Source organism: Thamnophis sirtalis, unplaced genomic scaffold (assembly GCF_051295495.1).
Source record: "Thamnophis sirtalis isolate CommonGarterSnake01/CBP01778 unplaced genomic scaffold, rThaSir2_p1.2 scaffold_9, whole genome shotgun sequence".
In the NCBI taxonomy this organism is placed as follows: Eukaryota; Metazoa; Chordata; class Lepidosauria; order Squamata; family Natricidae; genus Thamnophis; species Thamnophis sirtalis.
In genome coordinates this window covers 14810773-14829350 of record NW_028261389.1, presented here as the reverse complement: position 1 = coordinate 14829350, position 18578 = coordinate 14810773, and the positions used below count along the sequence as shown (strand labels likewise).

The following is an 18578-nucleotide window of genomic DNA, read 5'->3' as shown; positions in this document are numbered from 1 at the left end:
GGAGGTAAACCAAAGATAACTATCACATCTGTTTATCTGCTCTAGATTGTTCACTATTGCAAATAGAATAGATGGGCCTTTTCTGTAATCTAAAAAAACATAACATTCAATCCTGTACATTTCTAGTCAGGAATAAGTTTAATTAATTAATCCAATAGGACATGTCTCCAGATTTTTTATAAGATTGCATCTAAAATTGAATGTTACACAGAAATAAAAATTAAGCACATTAAAGACATCATAAATATTACTTGGTAGAAAGATAAGAATATTGTTGCATCAAGTCCTCTTAGCTTTTGCCAACTATCAAATAGTTTAGATGTAAGGCTGATCAGCCCAGCTAGCATGGCTACTGGCAAGGAATTGTAGAAGCTGTAATCAAGAATATGTGGAGATTGTTTATTTCTTATATATAGGAAAACATCTTGGCTTTATTTTAATATTAATAAATTGGAAAATCCAGCAGTGAAAATAGATCCAGATGTCATTTTTTTAAAAACATAATAACATTTAAGTTTTATAGATGGAATGTCCATAAAAATTGAATTTTCATAGTGGTGTTTATGCGTTTTGCATCATTATTTAACTAATGTTAAAATTGTCAGGTAACCCCACAAATTACATGCGGTAGATTATATCAATTGTCTGGACTGCTTTGGAAACAGTGGAATATATTCATTGTGGAAATTAAGTCTGAAGTAAATTTTTGTCTCTTGTTGTCCTTAGTCTGATGAATGAAGGTCCAGAGATTTGAAGCTTTACTGTATTCTAACATTTCTGATCTTGGTACTGAGAAAGAAAATAGATTAGACAAGAGAAAGTTCTATCACTTCAGTTAATATAGTTACATTTCTAAAAAAAAAAATGAACTTCACGATTTCTTTTTCCAAGAAAATAGCTATAATTTTGGAGTCTAAAGGAATGCATTTTCTGAAAAGAAATATAAAACTAATCTGAGAACTATAAATATTTTTTGATAGATTCAATTATCTTTATATCTGTAAGACAATGGATTAAAATTCATAACCCCTGTCAATACAATTGTGTGGATGTGTGCAATCTGCTGAATTCCATAAGAGGACTCTTTAACAATGGCTGAATTTGATCCATTGCATTCCAGAGAATCTATAGTGTTTTTTCTACGGTGTGGTCCTATTTTTTTTTTCTTTATATCCTTCCTTCCTCGCTGTGATTTTTGTTGTCCCTGTGTGCATTCCCAGACAAAAACCTAACCATCTTCTCCTATAACACTTCTTAATCTCCTAATACATGCCTTATTCTCTTGCCACCCTGACTACTAAGGTTTCTGTCTCCAAACCTGGCCCGGTTATCTCTGCATGTTGTGTATCCATTTGTAGAGTCTGATATTATTCTGCACATGATTTTTATTTCATGTGCATCCTTGATTTTTTCTTCAATCAAGTTATCTGTTATCCTACCATTTAATGAATTATTACCAAGAGAGAACTGGAACCCTTTTCGGATTTCTTGTTTGTGTTAAAAAAAATGATCTCTTTGAATCAAGTGGATTGGCTTGCAAAATAAATTCAAACAGAAAAAAGCTGATATTCATATTTTCATACAAAAATAAAATCAGATAATAAAGACCCACATAGAATATGAGATGTGGTCAGTGCAATTCTAATTGTGTAAACAAATCCTTCCAGCTCATTTGCCCAAGACAGTGTCACACCTACACTTATTAATTCACCCTGTTGAATGATCTCTAATTGAAGGTGAGGGAAGAGAGAAGGAAATGTACTTCTGACTGAACTAGACTAGAGTGGGCTGCTGATTTCCCCTTTTTTTGTTCACATTTCCACATTGTGGATAATATGCTTAAAACACTCATTCCTGCCATCCAGGAAATAATGTTAACAGGCAAATGGGAGCTTATTAAGCACATATTATGCTTTAAGATATTGCCATTCTATGATACCATTATTGGTTGGTTGAGATGAATATTACCTAGAGACGCTAATGTTATTTTCTCTTATTTCATCTCACTATAACTTCACATTGCAATGCCTGTGATATATTCCTCACGATTAGATAGGACATGTTGTAATGCTCTATGACTACGGCTCTGAAATGAAGGTAGGGAACGATGGCAATCACTTAATCAAATTCAATAACATTACAATGGCATAACGTGTCCCTTACGTAGTGGAAGTGAAAGCAATAGAATAATTTGATTTTAAAGAACATTGTATTTCCCACAGTTCCACATTGGTTCATTTTAAAAAGTCAGCTAATGTCCTTTTTCTTGACTACATTACTTAATTCAGCAAATTCTATATCCTGAACAAAGTTGGTTGTCAGACTTGGGAACTGCATGTATCATAGCATTTTTTTCTTTCTCAGCTGAATAGCCTACCTTCAACAACAAGCAGTCATTAATTCTAGAACAGGATTATTTTCATCCATATTTTAGGAAATGTTTCTAAGTATTAAAACCAGTCACTGACTTCTGCAAGCCTGCTGGAAAAAAACTCCACAAAAATAAAAGCCTATATGCGTTTAAAATAAGTCAAAACATAGGTTTGATTCACAGCATCTTAATTATGCCTCATTTAAAAAAAGGAAAATGATGCATTCTACATATAAATTATGCAGAAAAAAACCAGAAATTTGCAAACTGTTTATATACAGTTTTGTATATAATTCCAGATTTGAATTATGTATATATGCACATACACACATAAATACAGGGTAGAGGAGCTAGTGTTAAATTCTTAACAGGAAATCAAAGGACCTGTTCTCTCATGGTCACTACAAGTGGTGAGTAACTCAAATTGGGAAATCTGTTTGTTGGGTGGTAGGTGATCTGCACTGTTTCCAGATAGATCAGAAAGAGAGAGAGAGAGCATTAAACTGTCGGTTTGATGGAAGCCAAGGAAAATTAAAGAACATAAGAAGGAAGAATGTGCTATTACTTCCTTTGAAATCTGCCAGCGTTCTACAGCATATGTAGGAGAAGTAGACCATATCTTCATCCTTCACTACTCTATCTTGTATGATTTGATAACATCATTACCCAATTCCCTACCAGCAGTCTGTTTGGTAGGAAGCCTTCTCACAAAAGCCAAAGGAAACTAGTTGACCCCATTTGATTCAGGCTTATCCTGGCTTAGTGCAGTGAGAGGAATGTCCATGTAAGTCACAGGCCCTAAAGGGAATAGTATGGAGGAGTCCTGTACTAAGGGACTAAGCTATGAGAACATCAGAAGCCACTTAGAAAAAAAGGCTATTTTAAACTCTAGGAACTCTTAAACAGTAGTGGCAGGCCAAAATAACTATATTATCTGGGCAGTGGACAGGCTGTGGGAAATACCCAGGGGTCATGAGAAATAAAATTGGGGACAGAGAAAATAAGCGAAGATGTAGTATGAAACTACAGAAAAACACAAGAAGCACTAGTGTTGCTTCATCTTGGAGCCTTCTAACTGAATTTATTTTTATAATGCAGTACACATTGAAAAGTATTCCTTTTAGAAGCAAATTTTGAAATGACTATGGCTCCTCATATTGCTGAGATTAAGTATATCAGAGATAAAGTGAACATATTTTAAAGTTAGGACTTTCCCTTGCAAGAAGAAGAAACCCCATATAAGCATGCTTCAGACATTATATTGTTTCCAAATGCAACACATGTATCCATTTTTGTGGGATTTCTGCAGCGAAGAGAACAGAGAAGGTCCCTTATCCCAGTTTAGATTGCATGCTTTTTGCTGGGTTGTTAGTCCACATGGCTAAAAATTATTGCCTCCTTTTGGATTAGGAAATTCTTATTCAGCATACAGCAAAATGAAACACATTCTGCATAGCCTGCTTACTTTCTATCTAAGTATCAAGGTTTCATTTAATTGCCCATTCCTTCCAAACTCCCCAAATGTGGGGTATCACTTTTTTCAGTACAAAGGAGGAAGAATCCTATCTGACATATGTAATATTTACATAAACATAACAGCTTCTGTTTATAATATTTTGAGTAATCGTTGTTCTTTATCCCAACCAAACAACCCAGTACATTTGTGTGTACGCTGGTGTTTTTTTTTTTAAATGAGCCAAGTATCTGCAGTATTCTTTCTTAAATCCCCGATACAGTATACAGCTACACTTCTATGATTTCATTATACTGATATCATTGTAAAATATAATTTCATTATATTCTGGAGAAAAATGTAACTGCATGCCTAAGTTCCGCAGACTAAATAATGTCGCACCCAAAAGCTCTGCCTGGCCATTTGTTATGACCCTTGAATCAGTGAGGTAGGCAAACATGGCTTCACACTACTAGCAAGAGCCCTGGCAAGTTCTTCTTGTTAAAAGAAGGAGAATAATATTTGGAATGCTCCTGAACAACCACAGTGAGTTGAGAAGAAGGAAGTGGGGAATACAGACTTATCATAGGGATTTAGAGAAGAGACTAGGGTAGTAAAAGATGGGGGCGGGGTTTCTAAGGCAGGGGAACAGTGCAGTGAGCTCTTCCTGTGAAGTCGCATTTTCTGTGGCCCAGGGTGGGTTTTCTTCACCTGCTGTTGTAACTACTGCCCTCTGTGCCAATGGGTTCCAGAACACAGAGGACAACTCTCGCATCTCAATCACCTTTTTCCGACTCTTCCGTGTGATGCGTCTGGTGAAGCTCTTGAGTCGAGGGGAGGGCATCCGCACGCTGCTCTGGACGTTCATCAAGTCTTTCCAGGTATTCCTTCCTTCTGCTTTATGTGGCTTTACCTCAGGGCAGCAGTCAAGTTTCAGTCTGCTCTTTATGTTACATGTTTATACGGGATACAGCAACAATTTCTGAATGGTCTCTGCCCAGGATAAATTACTTTCTATAGCCAGGAATCTCAGGATTAGGATGGATGGAATGAAGCCTGGCGGGGTAGAGGATTTTGAAACTCAAACATAAACAATTTCTTTTTAAAAAAGAAAAGAAAAAAGAAATTTGTAAGATCACACACTTCTCCAAATGCAAAATTATTGGACCCTAAACTGAGAGTTTTATTCCTGTCAATACAAGTGTTAAGGCAAAAAATGAATACAACAATTTTATAGTAAAATTGTTTTTATATTAAAATAAAGGTGATGCACTTTCCGTCCATCAGGTCAGCTTGCTGATGCAATTGGGGAATCATTCAGCTATGCAACATTCCCCAATATAGCACCCTCCAGATGTGTTGGACCACATGCTGGCTGGGGATGATGGGAGTGATAGTCCCAACACATCTTAAGAGCACCAGGTAGGGGAAGGCTGATCTATGGCCATTACTGGCAACTGGACTCAGTCCAAATATGGCAAGAGACCCAAACCCTTATGCATATCTTGGTCTTGTTTTCTAGCTGACATAAAATCATGGATGCAAGGGGGAAATCTATGCAGGTGGCCACAAAACTGAGATCCCACTGTGGCTGGAGCTATTTCAATTTCAAGGGCACCTGACTTCATAACAATTCTTTAATCACAATTATCATTTAAAAAGTTAAAAGAACATGACATACATTAAGAATACAGCTGACCAGAAGACAGACCCGAGACTTCAGAAAAGGGCCCATGCAAATACTTATTCAGCAGTCTCCAGTCTAAATCAAACCTACTGATTTCTTTCTGCAGAATACCAATTCTCTACCTGCAGAGGGCTTCTTTCAGATTTATTCTCAATGCGTCTCTTGCTGAACTTTATAGATTCCCAGGTCAATCCTACATACTGGTAGTCCTCAATTTACAACCATTCATTTAGTGACCATTTGAAGTTATAACAACCCAGAAAACAGTAAGTTACAACCAGTTCTTGCACTTATGATCATTGCTGCATCCCCATTAATCGCATAATCAAATTCAGGCAGCTGGCTGCAGCATCCCCAGGGTCATGTAATTGCCATTTACAACTTTCCCATCTGGCTTCCAACAAGCAAAGACAATGGAGGAAGCAGGATTTACTTAACGACTGGGATTCTCTTAACAACTGCACTGATTTGCTTAACAGCCGTGGCAAAAAGGATCGTAAAATCAGGCACAGTTCACTTAAGCACCATGGTTAACAATGGAATCTGATCCCAATTGTGCTTGTAAGTCGAGGACTACCTATAATTCTTTTTAACATTTATACGTGCCCATGTAATGAAGAAACATGGTGGCTGCAAGAGGGATTCAACTCTTGAATAACATCATTACTTCTTAGAAGTATCTCAGACAATTATAGATAAAAGAAATTTGATTGTCTAAGTGGAACAAAATGATACGTTCACTTTCATTCTAATTTCAGGAAGCAATATTTCTCCATTATCTCTGAACTATGATGACCAGAGTCCAATATCTTCTGGACTACCTTTTTCAACAGTTTCTCTTTGTAAAGATCCATGCCCATTGATGGAAATAAAATTAATGGAGCTCAAATAATTTCTTATTGAGTGAATTACAATAACATTTTTCCCATATAAATACTGGAATTCAAAATATTGGATCCATATTTCTATCCTGGGTAGTTTTGGCTCTTACTCTATGTATTCCTCATCTAAATTTTTGACACTATTTTTTAACAATGTAACGATCTTTTAAAAAATTATTAATGTAACAGTTGGCACATACAATTTTTAAATAGGGAAGAGTTATTGATGGTTAAAGTTGTAGCTAAATTCTTATTACAACAAATGTTGAAATCAATGGGAGAGAATATATATAATTCTGTATATGTATATTCTTTAATATATAAACCTGTATACATCCTGTAAATAAATATATATACAGGTTTTACAAATCTGACAGACAATAGGCAGGAAGCCCTGTTTTTTCTAAGAAAAATATTAATGTGAAAAGAAACAGTAATGACTTAAGAGAGATAGAACGTTTTGTTAGAACGATTAGTTATAGCAAAACAGTGGATCAGTAGAGTCATCTAGTGGAGAAATAAATAGTTTACATTAATGATAGTATGTGCAGACAAGTTTTTAAAGGGAGATGCACAAGATTATCTAATGTTTTACTTTCTAATGCATTGTCATGTAAATGCATCCATATGCATTCTACTGCAGATTGTACAATCAAAGAAATATTTGCCTCTGGTCTTATGCTCTCAGGTGCTTTCAATATGGGGATATTGTATCCCAAGTTCCAAAAAGTTAGCTTGCTTAATCAATGATTCATCATTACCTGCTTTTGATTTTTTTCCCCCCAGGCTCTCCCCTACGTGGCTCTATTAATAGTGATGCTGTTTTTTATCTATGCCGTGATTGGGATGCAGGTAAGTGTCTTCCTAAGATTTAATATTTTCTCTTGCAAGCATATGGAACGGGAATTACCAAGCTTTTTAGGAAAAGAATCTTCAAGTCAAGGAAAAACTTCATATGAAGGCCTATTACCTAAACATGAAGTCAGGGAGTCTAAAAATTAAAATGTCAATTTATTCTGGCTAGATTAAAATTTTAAATTAATTTTATGTGTGGGTTAATAACAGTGAGGACAGTTTGGTGTAATGGCTAAAGGTGCTGAACTAGAAACTGAATTCTCACCCTCCCTTAGGCATGAAACCTGGCTAGGTGACTTTGGACCAGTCCTTTCTCCTCAGCCCAACCCCCCTTTAAAGACTCAATAAACATGGTCAGAAAAAGAATCTGCTTTTGTGCTTTATTCTTTTTCAGCACTGCAACCATTTCATCTTGCTAATAAGTAAAATAAAAAGTAGATTTTAGCCAAAGTGGTACTTGTGATTACGGTATGCGCAGAGTCTAAAAGACAAAAGAAATCTCTCCATGCAGAAACTCTGCCTTATCATCTTGTTTCCTGAAATGAAAAATATGGCCTGCCTCAGAGTGTTTAATTTGTCCTCTTGCTGTAGTAACTCCCAGCGCCCCCTCAGAGCAGCTGCAACTGTCATTACTAACTAGTGAGTTGGAGAATCTGAGCCCAGAGTTCCAGGGCTCCTCAGGCGACTGACTTAGAAGAACCTCCCTTTAAAAGCTTTGTCTGGTTTGGATGCTTAATTTGCACTACTGTTTTGCACTTCTCTACTTTTAAGAAGCTGGTTACTGTCAGCACTTACAACTGTCAGAACAATCTGCATATGTGCAGAATTCAGCCAGAGTTTCCAAAGGTTTTAAATATGGACCCCAAAATAAAATAGTTTACCTAAGATACCAGATTGCCAGATGGACACCCATGATAGGAGATTCTAGTTTGTTCTCTCTGCATTGTCTCCTATCCATACAACTAGTGATAATTACTACCTAGCCTTAGACCAGGAAGCAAATTGTTTGTTTGTTTGTTTGTTCAGCACAAGTGATTGAGTGACTAGTTTGCTGCTCCTCTCCATTATCACTAATTTGGTATATTGCTCATGCCCTATAAGGCTGCAGACATTCATATTTTATACAGTAGAGATGCACAAACTATATTAGATGCATAATATATTACATGCATACTCTAGAAATATGCAAACATAGAGATTTCAAGGATTTGCAGTGGCACATTAGAAGTGCTGATGTATAGATAATCTTCGAATTATAACCAAAATTGAGCCCAAAATTTCTGTTGCTAAATGAGACATTTGTTAAGTGAATTTTAACCCTTTTTGCAACCTTTCTTGCCACATTTGTGATGTAATTCATGGCAGTTGTTAAGTTACGAACATGGTTAACATTGGCTTTGCTTGTCAGATTATTAAAGGTGAGCACATGACCCCGAGACACTGCAACCATCCATAATTATGAAATTTTGTTCACGTGACCATGGAGATGTTGCAGTGGTCTTAAGTGTGAAAAACTGTCATAAGTCACTTTTTTTCAGTGGTGTTGTAACTATGAACAGTCACTAAATGAACAGTTGTAAGTCAAGGACTACCTGTATTGCTCAAGGCATTTTCATGACTCACCTAATATTTTTGATTCCAGTATAGCTCAGGATATTTGAGGCTAAAATTCTCACAGAGACTTACCAGATTTTTAAAAATAGTTTAGTGGAGTCCTTAGAGCTCAATAAACTTGGTTGTTTGCTTGCAGATGTTTTATTTCCCGGCTAAAGTAACATGGATTAGGCTACATAAATCTCCAGAGCAGAATACTTCTAGTTTTAAGACCCACATTCCTTTTTAGTTCATTAGGAACAGAAAACTCTTACAGAAAATGGAAGGATGTACAGATGCTCTAAACCTGCAGTATTTTCCAAACCACTTTTCTCAAGTACCAAGACGAGCATAACAGTCTGTCTTGATTATTTATAGAATTATTTCCTATCTTACCATCTGCTAAGCCTCAACCCAAGAATAACATGCAGTGATTCTTCCAAGCTAAGTTCTTTATTGTTTCACATCTATAGACAAAATTTCACCAGAATAAGCACTGTACTATCTGCATCTACAACATGTTCTGTCAACTAATAAGAAGGGGTTGCCTTCACCCTCTTTCTCTTGTGGGTAATAGTTGGACTGGGTTGCCTCTTCCTCTTTTGGAATGCATCGTTCTCTCCTAAGAATCCACTCCTTACTACAGTCCATCACATCATTCCTAATCTGCATTCACTATTGCCCAAAAGAAGTAAGAGAAAGAGAAAAAAGAAGAAACCATAGAGTGAAAAGGAAGAAAAGATAATCAGCAGCAGTTCAACTATTAGTAGAGCATCAGGCTACTGGGCTAAGTTGGGTATCAGGGAAGTGTGCAATTCAAGAGAGTGGAAGCATTAATAGATCAAGCTGTCATACCATTTGAAACCCAAGATGCCCCTTATATTTTCCACATTTCCAACATTTCATTAATTTCATGAAAAGAAGAAGTACTGATCTTTGAAAAGTTTGAAAATAGTGTACTTATTGATGGTAAAATTGAGAAAAGTGATCTTTACATAACCCCTTGCTTATAAATATCTTAAAGAGTATAGTAATATACAAGATTTCTTAGCACAACATTTTTAATCTCCCTAAGCAATTTTTAGGATGGTTTATGAAGAGACAGAATAATTAGCCCTCTTATTTTATATAACTAATCTTGTGCCCTGCATTATAACTCCAATATTTCATTTTAAAATAATTTACTATTTTTATTAGCATCATTTGCATGTGTAAAGAAGAGCACCTATTGTATAAATGAAGCAAAATGAAAGTCTGCAAAATGTTTATTGAGCAAATTGGAATAGTGAATGGTGAATACCTTAAGATCTAAACCCAAAATAAAAAGATTAGATCAGTTTAAAGGGTGTAATATAGAGGGAGACTGTCAATCAGGTGTACATCCAGTGCAGTGTGAAGATGTCAAATGTTGAATTGAAATATCAGAACCATGCAAATACAGATAGGCCTCGACTAATAATCACAATTAAAATTTCTGTTGCTAATTAAGACATTTGTTAAGTAAATTTTGCCCCATTTTGCAACTTTTCTTGCCACAGTTGTTAAGTGAAGCACTGCAATTGTTAAGTTAATAACATGATTGCTAAGTGAATCTGGCTCCCCCATTGACTTTGCCTGTCAGAAAACAGCAAAAGGTAATCACATGACCCCAGCCAGGACACTGCAACCATTATAAACATGAGGCAGGGGTCAAGTGTCTGAATTTTGATCATGTGACTGTGGGGATGCTGCAATCGTTGTAGGTGTGAAAAATAGTCATAAGTCACTTTTTTCAGTGCCCTTGTAACATCTAAATGAACTGTTGTAAGTCGAGGACTGCCTGTACGTGGGATATAAGTTTATTTTATACGTTTATTAGAATGAGAATATTAAGATTATCAGATACAGGAATATCTTGTGGAATGAAACATTACCTTGAATCAACTTTTTCTTTTATTAGGTGTTTGGTAAAATTGCACTAAATGATACTACAGAAATCAATCGGAACAACAATTTTCAAACATTTCCTCAGGCTGTGCTCCTGCTTTTCAGGTAGGTCACAACAAGGGATGCCAGGGCAGGCAACCCATATAAAAAATCCCTGGACGGCATTGTCTCAGTGTCTTATTTTTCATTACTGAAAACTAATGTTGCAGCTTCCCAATAGCTTCCAATAGGAACTGAAAAAATAAAGGTCACCAAGTTTTTAGAATAGTTGTAAGCCTAAACCAGCAGACTCATTATATATATATGGCAACACTGGAAAAACTGAAAAAATAAAAAAAAATATTCCAATCACAAAACGTTGCTAACCCCAAAGCATATTTGATTTAATCCTATTTTAGGGAAATGATTTAATCTTTTTCTCCCAGAGGCCAAATTGTACTAATCCTTTGATTTTTAATTCCACTGAATTTAAATACATGTTTTATGAGGTATAAGATCTGATGCTTTCTAAATCTCAAAATGCTTTGTGAAGGCCAGCTATCCAAACTATCAGGTACAATAGACATTTTATCAGACATCTGTGGCTGCTTATGAAGTATGATTTGCTCTATGTGGCAGACATCTCAGCCAGCTAGACACAATTATCTTGTGAATGATTTGCTGAGTACTTAATTTTTTTTAAAAAACTCGTAATGATAAGCCACCTGCTTCTCCACTATACCCCCTTTTCAACAGATGTGCTACTGGTGAAGCTTGGCAGGAAATCATGCTGGCATGCCTACCTGATAAGAAGTGTGACCCTGACTCTGTGGAACCAAACAGTACTACTGAAGGTGAACATCCCTGCGGGAGCAGCTTTGCTGTATTTTATTTCATCAGTTTCTACATGCTTTGTGCCTTTCTAGTAAGTAGCTATGGTGATCTATAAAAGTTGTGTAGTGATCTGCATTTTTTAACCAAAAAAAAAATTGTCAGGGGAGGCGAAGTAGTTGATCCCTGAGCCATATGCAAATTCTGAAACTTCCTTTAGCATCTTGTCTACATATTGTTTTCAAGAGGAGCATTGTAGAAGCTCTTTGTCTGAAAAAGACCTTGAAATATAAATTATTATTGCATGAAGTAACTTCTCGTAGAATGAATGTTTTTGTGCTTATTTACAGATCATTAACCTTTTTGTTGCCGTCATCATGGATAATTTTGATTACTTAACCCGTGATTGGTCCATTCTGGGTCCCCATCATCTGGATGAGTTTAAACGGATTTGGGCAGAGTATGATCCTGAAGCCAAGTAAGTTTCCAGCCACACAACCTAAAGAGAGGAACTCTGAATAACTCTACCTACAAAGTTTAGCATCTTCTTGAGTTTCTGTTTAGGAGCTGCTTAGGATTTCATTTCTTCTGTGACAAGAAGACAAATGGTATCCAACCTTATATGTATAGCAGGGCACATGCTGGATTTTGTATTCTATTTGGGCGGAACTGATTGTCTGAAAGTGGGGGATCTCTGTGGGATGGATCTTTTTTTTAAAATTAGGTTTAGGCTAAATGACTGGTACAAATCTTTACAACGGTGGAGATCAGAACCAGTTAAAATGATCCCAGTGCACTGGGAGTCCAAACTACCTCAGTGCACTCAGAAAATTTCTAACCTTATATATATGAAATATTCTATAAGAATATAGAAACAATCAAGGTCGTTAATATTATGCTTCCTAAGCACACTTCCTATCATATCAATCATTTGATCCCCTAGGCAACTGAAAAGGTGGTGGCCTCACATCTCTGCATTCATCTAAATTATACTAATTATCTAGATCGATTTAAGTTGAGCTTTTGGCTGGCAGGAGGTACTGAAACTCCTTTTATTTACTTGGTAAATTGCCTTTGCCAGAAATTGTATGAGGAAAATGCAGACCTGCTGCTTGTCCTAGATTTTCAGTAGGTTTTGGTATCGCCAACTTCAGGCCTTATGATGAAATCAGGCTTTGGGATTTGTCACTGTTCTTTGTTTTCCAAAGATTGGACATCCCACAGCTTAGTTCATTACTGTACAAAATGCAATATAATAGCACACACCTTTCCTATTCCCTTGAATTAACTCCACCCTTTCTAGGCTTTGATGCGGCCATGTAAATAAGCCCTCAAAGATCGTCCTTGTAACAAGTAAAAGCCTTAATGTCTGTAAAGTGGCATACAACCCTTGACTCTCTCCAAATCCTCCTGTTTTTGTTGACTAGGTGCTGACACAGCATGATTGCTGCCAAGCGCCAGACAGGAATCATATTGAGTAGCTTGTGGTCCTTTGCAGTTGATTGATAGCTCTCCTGCTTGCCTGTAATAGTCATACATTCCAGACATCACTTCTCACTTTCTTGTCTATTTATTGTCTTCTCCTTTTACCCTTTTGTAGGCTAAGGGCCTGGATGGGGTAAAACTGCCTACATATATAGCACATTCCTGAAAACACAAGGGTCTGGCTCAATTAGCTAAACATCTGGAACACCAGTGTCAGTGCTCATGAGGAAATCGTGAATGAGGGAATGAAGGGATGAAATTTAGTGAGCTTATCTCCTCTCACGTTTCTGGAACTGTAAACATTTATCGGTAGTCCCACAGTTCATTTAATGACCACAATGGCATTGAAAAAAATAACTTTGGATTTTTTTTCACTCTTGCAACCACTGCAGCATCCCCAGTGTCATCTGATCAAAATTCAGATGCTGGGCAACTGACTCATATGTATGACAGTTGCAGTGGCCCAAGGTCATGTGATCACCTTGTGCGACCTTCTGACAAGCAAAGTCAATGGGGGGAGCCAGATTCAATTAACTACCATGTTACTGACTTAACAACTATAGTGATTCACTTAACAACTGTGGCAAGAAAGATTGTAAACTGGGGCAAAACAGCTTTTAGCAACTCTTGCTTAGCAACAGAAAATTGGGGCTCAATTGTGGTTGTAAGCTAAGCAATACCTGCACTGCCATTTGAGAGAAGGGATAAGTTGAGGCTATCTTCGAGGAAGTGAAGGTGGGAAGCATGTCTGCTTGGCTGCGGCTGCTTTTCCCAAATGCAGATGGCTACCCCAGTGCATTCCCTCATAGGAGTGCTTTTTTGCAGGGTTTTTGGTCTTTCCTGTCCAAAAGGAAGTGCTGAAATATATTGTTTGACACCTAAGCAAACCTTCTATGATTCCTATAAGGTTACTTATTATATCCCCCAATGTTCAACATCTACATGAAATTGGTAGGATAAATCATCCAGAACACTGGTATAATCAGACACCTAATTCCAAAGAAACTATCAATATCCTTGGATATTTCCTGACACACCTTCTTTTTTTAAAATTTTCCTGTAGAGGACGTATCAAACATCTAGATGTTGTAACACTCCTGCGTCGGATACAACCTCCTCTGGGTTTTGGAAAGCTCTGTCCTCACAGGGTAGCTTGCAAGGTATGATCGGTTTCTGTTCCCTTCCTGTTACTGTTTTTCATTACTTTTCCTTATATACTGATGAATGACAAACCTCATCCACCTTGACCATTGGTCATATTGACGGGACAATATGAATTGTCATCCAATCTAATATCAATGCTCAGAACTCTGTGATTTCTAGATTTTTTATTATGCAGTTAATAGATTTTATTATCATGAAATGTGCACTGTTTTTTTAGACAGCAAACATTTACATAGTTGATTGCCTTTTGTTAACATTTAATATTTTTATCTAAAATAATTGTTTTCTGGATATTAGTATTATTTAAATATTAGTATAGTTATTAAAATTAATCCCACATGATATACACTTTAAAATATATACTGCCACTTTTGTCAACACCATCAGATTGACAAAATCACATCACTCAATTGTAAAAGTCAGCTTTACTTAGAATAGCTTACATTTGCCAGATGTTTAGACTGGATTTGGCATTTTTATTCATCTAGCAAACCTTCCTCAAGGATCTTGGATAGATGTTATTGTTTGATGGTTGTGAAGATACCATTGCAAAACATAAGCTATTCCAAGTAAAGCTAACTTCTGCAATTGACAGAATATAGAACAACAGAGTTGGAAGAGACCTTGGAGGTCTTCTAGTCCAATCCCCTGCTTAGGCAGGAAACCCTACACGACTTCAGACAAATGGCTGTCCAATCTCTTCTTAAAAACTTCCAGTGTTGAAGCATTCGCGACCTCTGGAGGCAAGTTGTTCCACTGATTAATTGATCTAAACATTAGGAATTTTCTCCTTATTTCTCACCATGAGACTCCTGGCGATTTTGTCAATGCTGATGGGTTGACATTGCTGACATCAACTTTAAGGATTTATATATAGATAAGAGATAGGATATGGGAAAGAGTATTTGTCGTATTTTAAGAAATGGTGATAAGTTATTAAAGTAGTTTATAGATGTTGCTTGTCTTAATATATTCTTATTTTTCCTTTCTGTTTCCTTTTCTGCATCTCCTACATTTTCTTTTCATTATATTAGTTTTTTCAGTTTGTATTAATTTTTATTATTGTAATTATAATTCTTAATACAATTACTATAAAACAAAACTGGGAAAACAGTATATGAATTGATATGGTATACACTACATAATTCAATATTCTGTTTCTCTCTTTATCTTCCCTCATAGCGTCTTGTCTCTATGAATATGCCATTAAATAGTGATGGAACTGTTATGTTTAATGCAACCTTATTTGCACTAGTAAGAACAGCACTGAGAATCAAAACAGACGGTAAGAAAACAATATGCAGAAGAAATACATGAAATTCTTGATAGGTTTCTTATGCCATAAAATCAAAGACATAGATTTGTGAGGGGCCAACTACCTGTTCATTGATAAATCCAACAAATCCAAATTAGAGTATCCCTGAAAATGTAAATAGTGGTTGCTAATCATGGATTACCTGTATTTACAAGGAAAAGGCAAGAAACAAAAGAAACAGATGTATATTCATATCCAAATTAATTTCTGTTTGTAATACCTTTTTTCTGTGTCTCACAGGGCTTAATTAACTTTTCTTGAGGCAGGTTTTCATTTTCATATTAGTATGTAGAAGATGCAAACCGTTTCAATTCTGAATTGACCTCATACTTAAAATTGCATTTATCATGTCATTGTCTTCCAAGAGTTGTATTGCAGTATCATAAAACTAAGGTCATAATATAGAAGACTATAGCTAGATATTTGATGAATTAACAGTTACTTGAATAGGTGCAATATGAATTATGATCCACTCAAATTGCATATATAGATAAAATTTTTGTCCCCCTGAAGTAGCCCCTAACCTCTAGCTGTAGAATATTCTTTAAAAAAGAACACATTTAACTAATTCCTAAAATATTTTTGCTACTCATGAAACTTTCTGCTGTTCAAGGAAATCTTTACATTCTAAATTCCCTGAATACCATTCTACCTTTGTAAGATCATTAACTTAAATCTGGCTTCGTCCTTCAGCCTCAAAAACCATTCTATCACTATGTTTTAACAGTCCTAATAGGCCTAATAGACTGTCATTTTTTTCCATTTAATTGGGTTTAATAGGATCAGAGTTACTAAGAGTCTACTATAAGTTACTATAAGATGGCCTCTTATTTTTAAATGGCTCTCTTTTTATCTGTGGACCAGATAAAAGTACTGCTCTATACAACAACTGAAAATTATTTTACTAATATTTCTTCGTATAGGTAATTTGGAACAAGCCAACGAGGAGTTGCGTGCAATCATTAAGAAAATCTGGAAACGCACTAGCATGAAGTTGTTGGATCAGGTTGTACCCCCAGCAGGGGGTGAGTACATCCTTTTTTTCAATACTATATTTAATACCAATTCCAATCTGTAACACACTGTAATTCCTGAATAAAGGAAGATTAGTTTTTTTTTAATGGGCACTAATACGGTACTTTGTTAGTAAATTACAAAAACAAATAAACTATCAATAGTTTTATCTTTATCTTTGATTTTTTCAAAATGTTTGACATCTAGATGATGAAGTTACAGTTGGAAAATTCTATGCCACATTCCTGATTCAAGAGTATTTCCGGAAATTCAAAAAACGCAAAGAACAGGGTCTCGTGGGCAAACCTTCACAACGTAATGCTCTTTCGCTACAGGTAAGTATTGAATAATAGGTTGAGGTTCACAGAAAAGAAAGTCAAAAGTGGCTCTTGTATATTGCTTAGCATTATGATATTGATAGAAATTACCAGCCCAGCAGTTTTATTATCTACTCCAGAAACTTTGAGAAACATCTCTTTAAAAATATGAATTTAGTTAATTTTGAAGTTACAAATTCAAGATGGTGATTCCCAGCCTCAATTTTAAAAGCATTTTCATTTAATCTAATAAATTGGGTATATCAGTTATCATTAACATATTTTTTTAGTTATTAGAATTAATTATAAATTATAAATATAATATAAATATAGTTAAAATAGTATATGTAAGAACCTCTGGTTGGAAATAAGGTATCTTGATAACAAATATATTTACTTCTAGATTAATACACTTGAACCAAATATTTAGAACATAATTATGAGCAAGTGAAGTTATGAGGTTATTCTATTATCAAATAGCATCTCAAGGATCCATCATATAGATCCTACAAAAAAAATCTAGTGAAATTTAGGAAATGTTTATGAAGGGTATTCATTGTAGTTTTCATCATGTTTTCCCTAACTTCAGAATAGACCAAGTAGCTTCACTGCAGGGGAACAAGTTATACGCTACATTCTTTTGAGTCCCATTGTCACAGTTGGATTGAAAGTGATACTATTTTTCTGAATTGCTTTTTTTCATATTTCAGATTCAGGGAAACTATTACTGCAAAACTCTAAAAGAGTGCTTTTGTCAATTTAGAATTGCAGAATGAATCAGCTAATAGGGAAATAGCATTTAGCACAAATATGTTTATGCTAAATTACTTGAGCCCAAAATAGCCAGCACTATAATGGTTCCACCACAAAACCGCGATGCCCTTATCCGCGCCGACATAAGTGCGGAGGCAAATCCGCGGCGTCCGAAGCGCTAATAAAAAAACGACCCTACCGCCGCGACAACAGCGCGGTGACAGAAGGGCGTTCTACATGCTTCGTTCTTTGCCTCCAAAGGTAGCCCTCCTCCTCCAGCTGACAGCGGCAGCGGGCACGGGGCAAAGCGGGCTGCCCAGCAGCAGCAGCCCGGGGAAGGGTCCAGCACAGCCGCGGGGGGCATCAGGAAGCGGAGGAGGACGTGGCAGCGGCGGCGGCTGAGGCTCTCCCGGGCCGGCGAAGCGGGCTTGCCCGGCAGAGGCAGGCTGCCCTCTTCTTCCTCAACAACATCTCCTTGGACGGGCGGCCTGCGCCGCCGGCGCCTCCCCCGGAGGAAGAGGCAGGGCGGGCGGCGGCGGCGGCGGCTGAGGCTCTCCCGGGGCCGGCGAAGCGGGCTTGCCCGGTGGCGGCGGCCGCCCATCCAAGGAGATGTTGTTGAGGAAGAAGAGGGCAGCCTGCCTCTGCCGGGCAAGCCCGCTTCGCCGGCCCCGGGAGAGCCTCAGCCGCTGCCGCTGCTGCGTCCTCCTCCGCCGCCAGCGTCGGCGGCCCTGCTCGGGCCCCCCGCGGGCTTCCTGCTGCCCTCCGCGGCTGAGCTGGACCCTTCCCGCGGGCTGCTGCTGCTGGGCAGCCCGCTTTGCCCCGTGCCTGCTGCCGCTGTCAGCTGGAGGAGGAGGGCTACCTTTGGAGGCAAAGAACGAAGCATGTAGAACGCCCTTCTGTCACCGCGCTGTTGTCCCCGCGGTGATGACGCGCGATGATGACGTCGCGACTTTA

The 18578-nt window shown here is 37.2% G+C and overlaps 1 protein-coding gene across 4 annotated transcripts in view; it reads left to right on the top strand.

Annotated features, from left to right (window-relative positions):
• CACNA1C (calcium voltage-gated channel subunit alpha1 C) overlaps positions 1-18578 on the top strand; it is a 610648-nt gene that overhangs the window by 569736 nt on the left and 22334 nt on the right. For all 4 annotated transcript variants that reach the window (XM_087722897.1, XM_087722893.1, XM_087722896.1 and 1 more), the window contains 9 exons: positions 4577-4705; positions 7179-7244; positions 10780-10871; positions 11502-11670; positions 11927-12054; positions 14125-14221; positions 15408-15510; positions 16464-16565; positions 16762-16889. In XM_087722897.1, the coding sequence (XP_087579023.1) occupies positions 4577-4705; positions 7179-7244; positions 10780-10871; positions 11502-11670; positions 11927-12054; positions 14125-14221; positions 15408-15510; positions 16464-16565; positions 16762-16889 (1014 nt within the window). The remainder of the gene's footprint in view (positions 1-4576; positions 4706-7178; positions 7245-10779; positions 10872-11501; positions 11671-11926; positions 12055-14124; positions 14222-15407; positions 15511-16463; positions 16566-16761; positions 16890-18578) is intronic.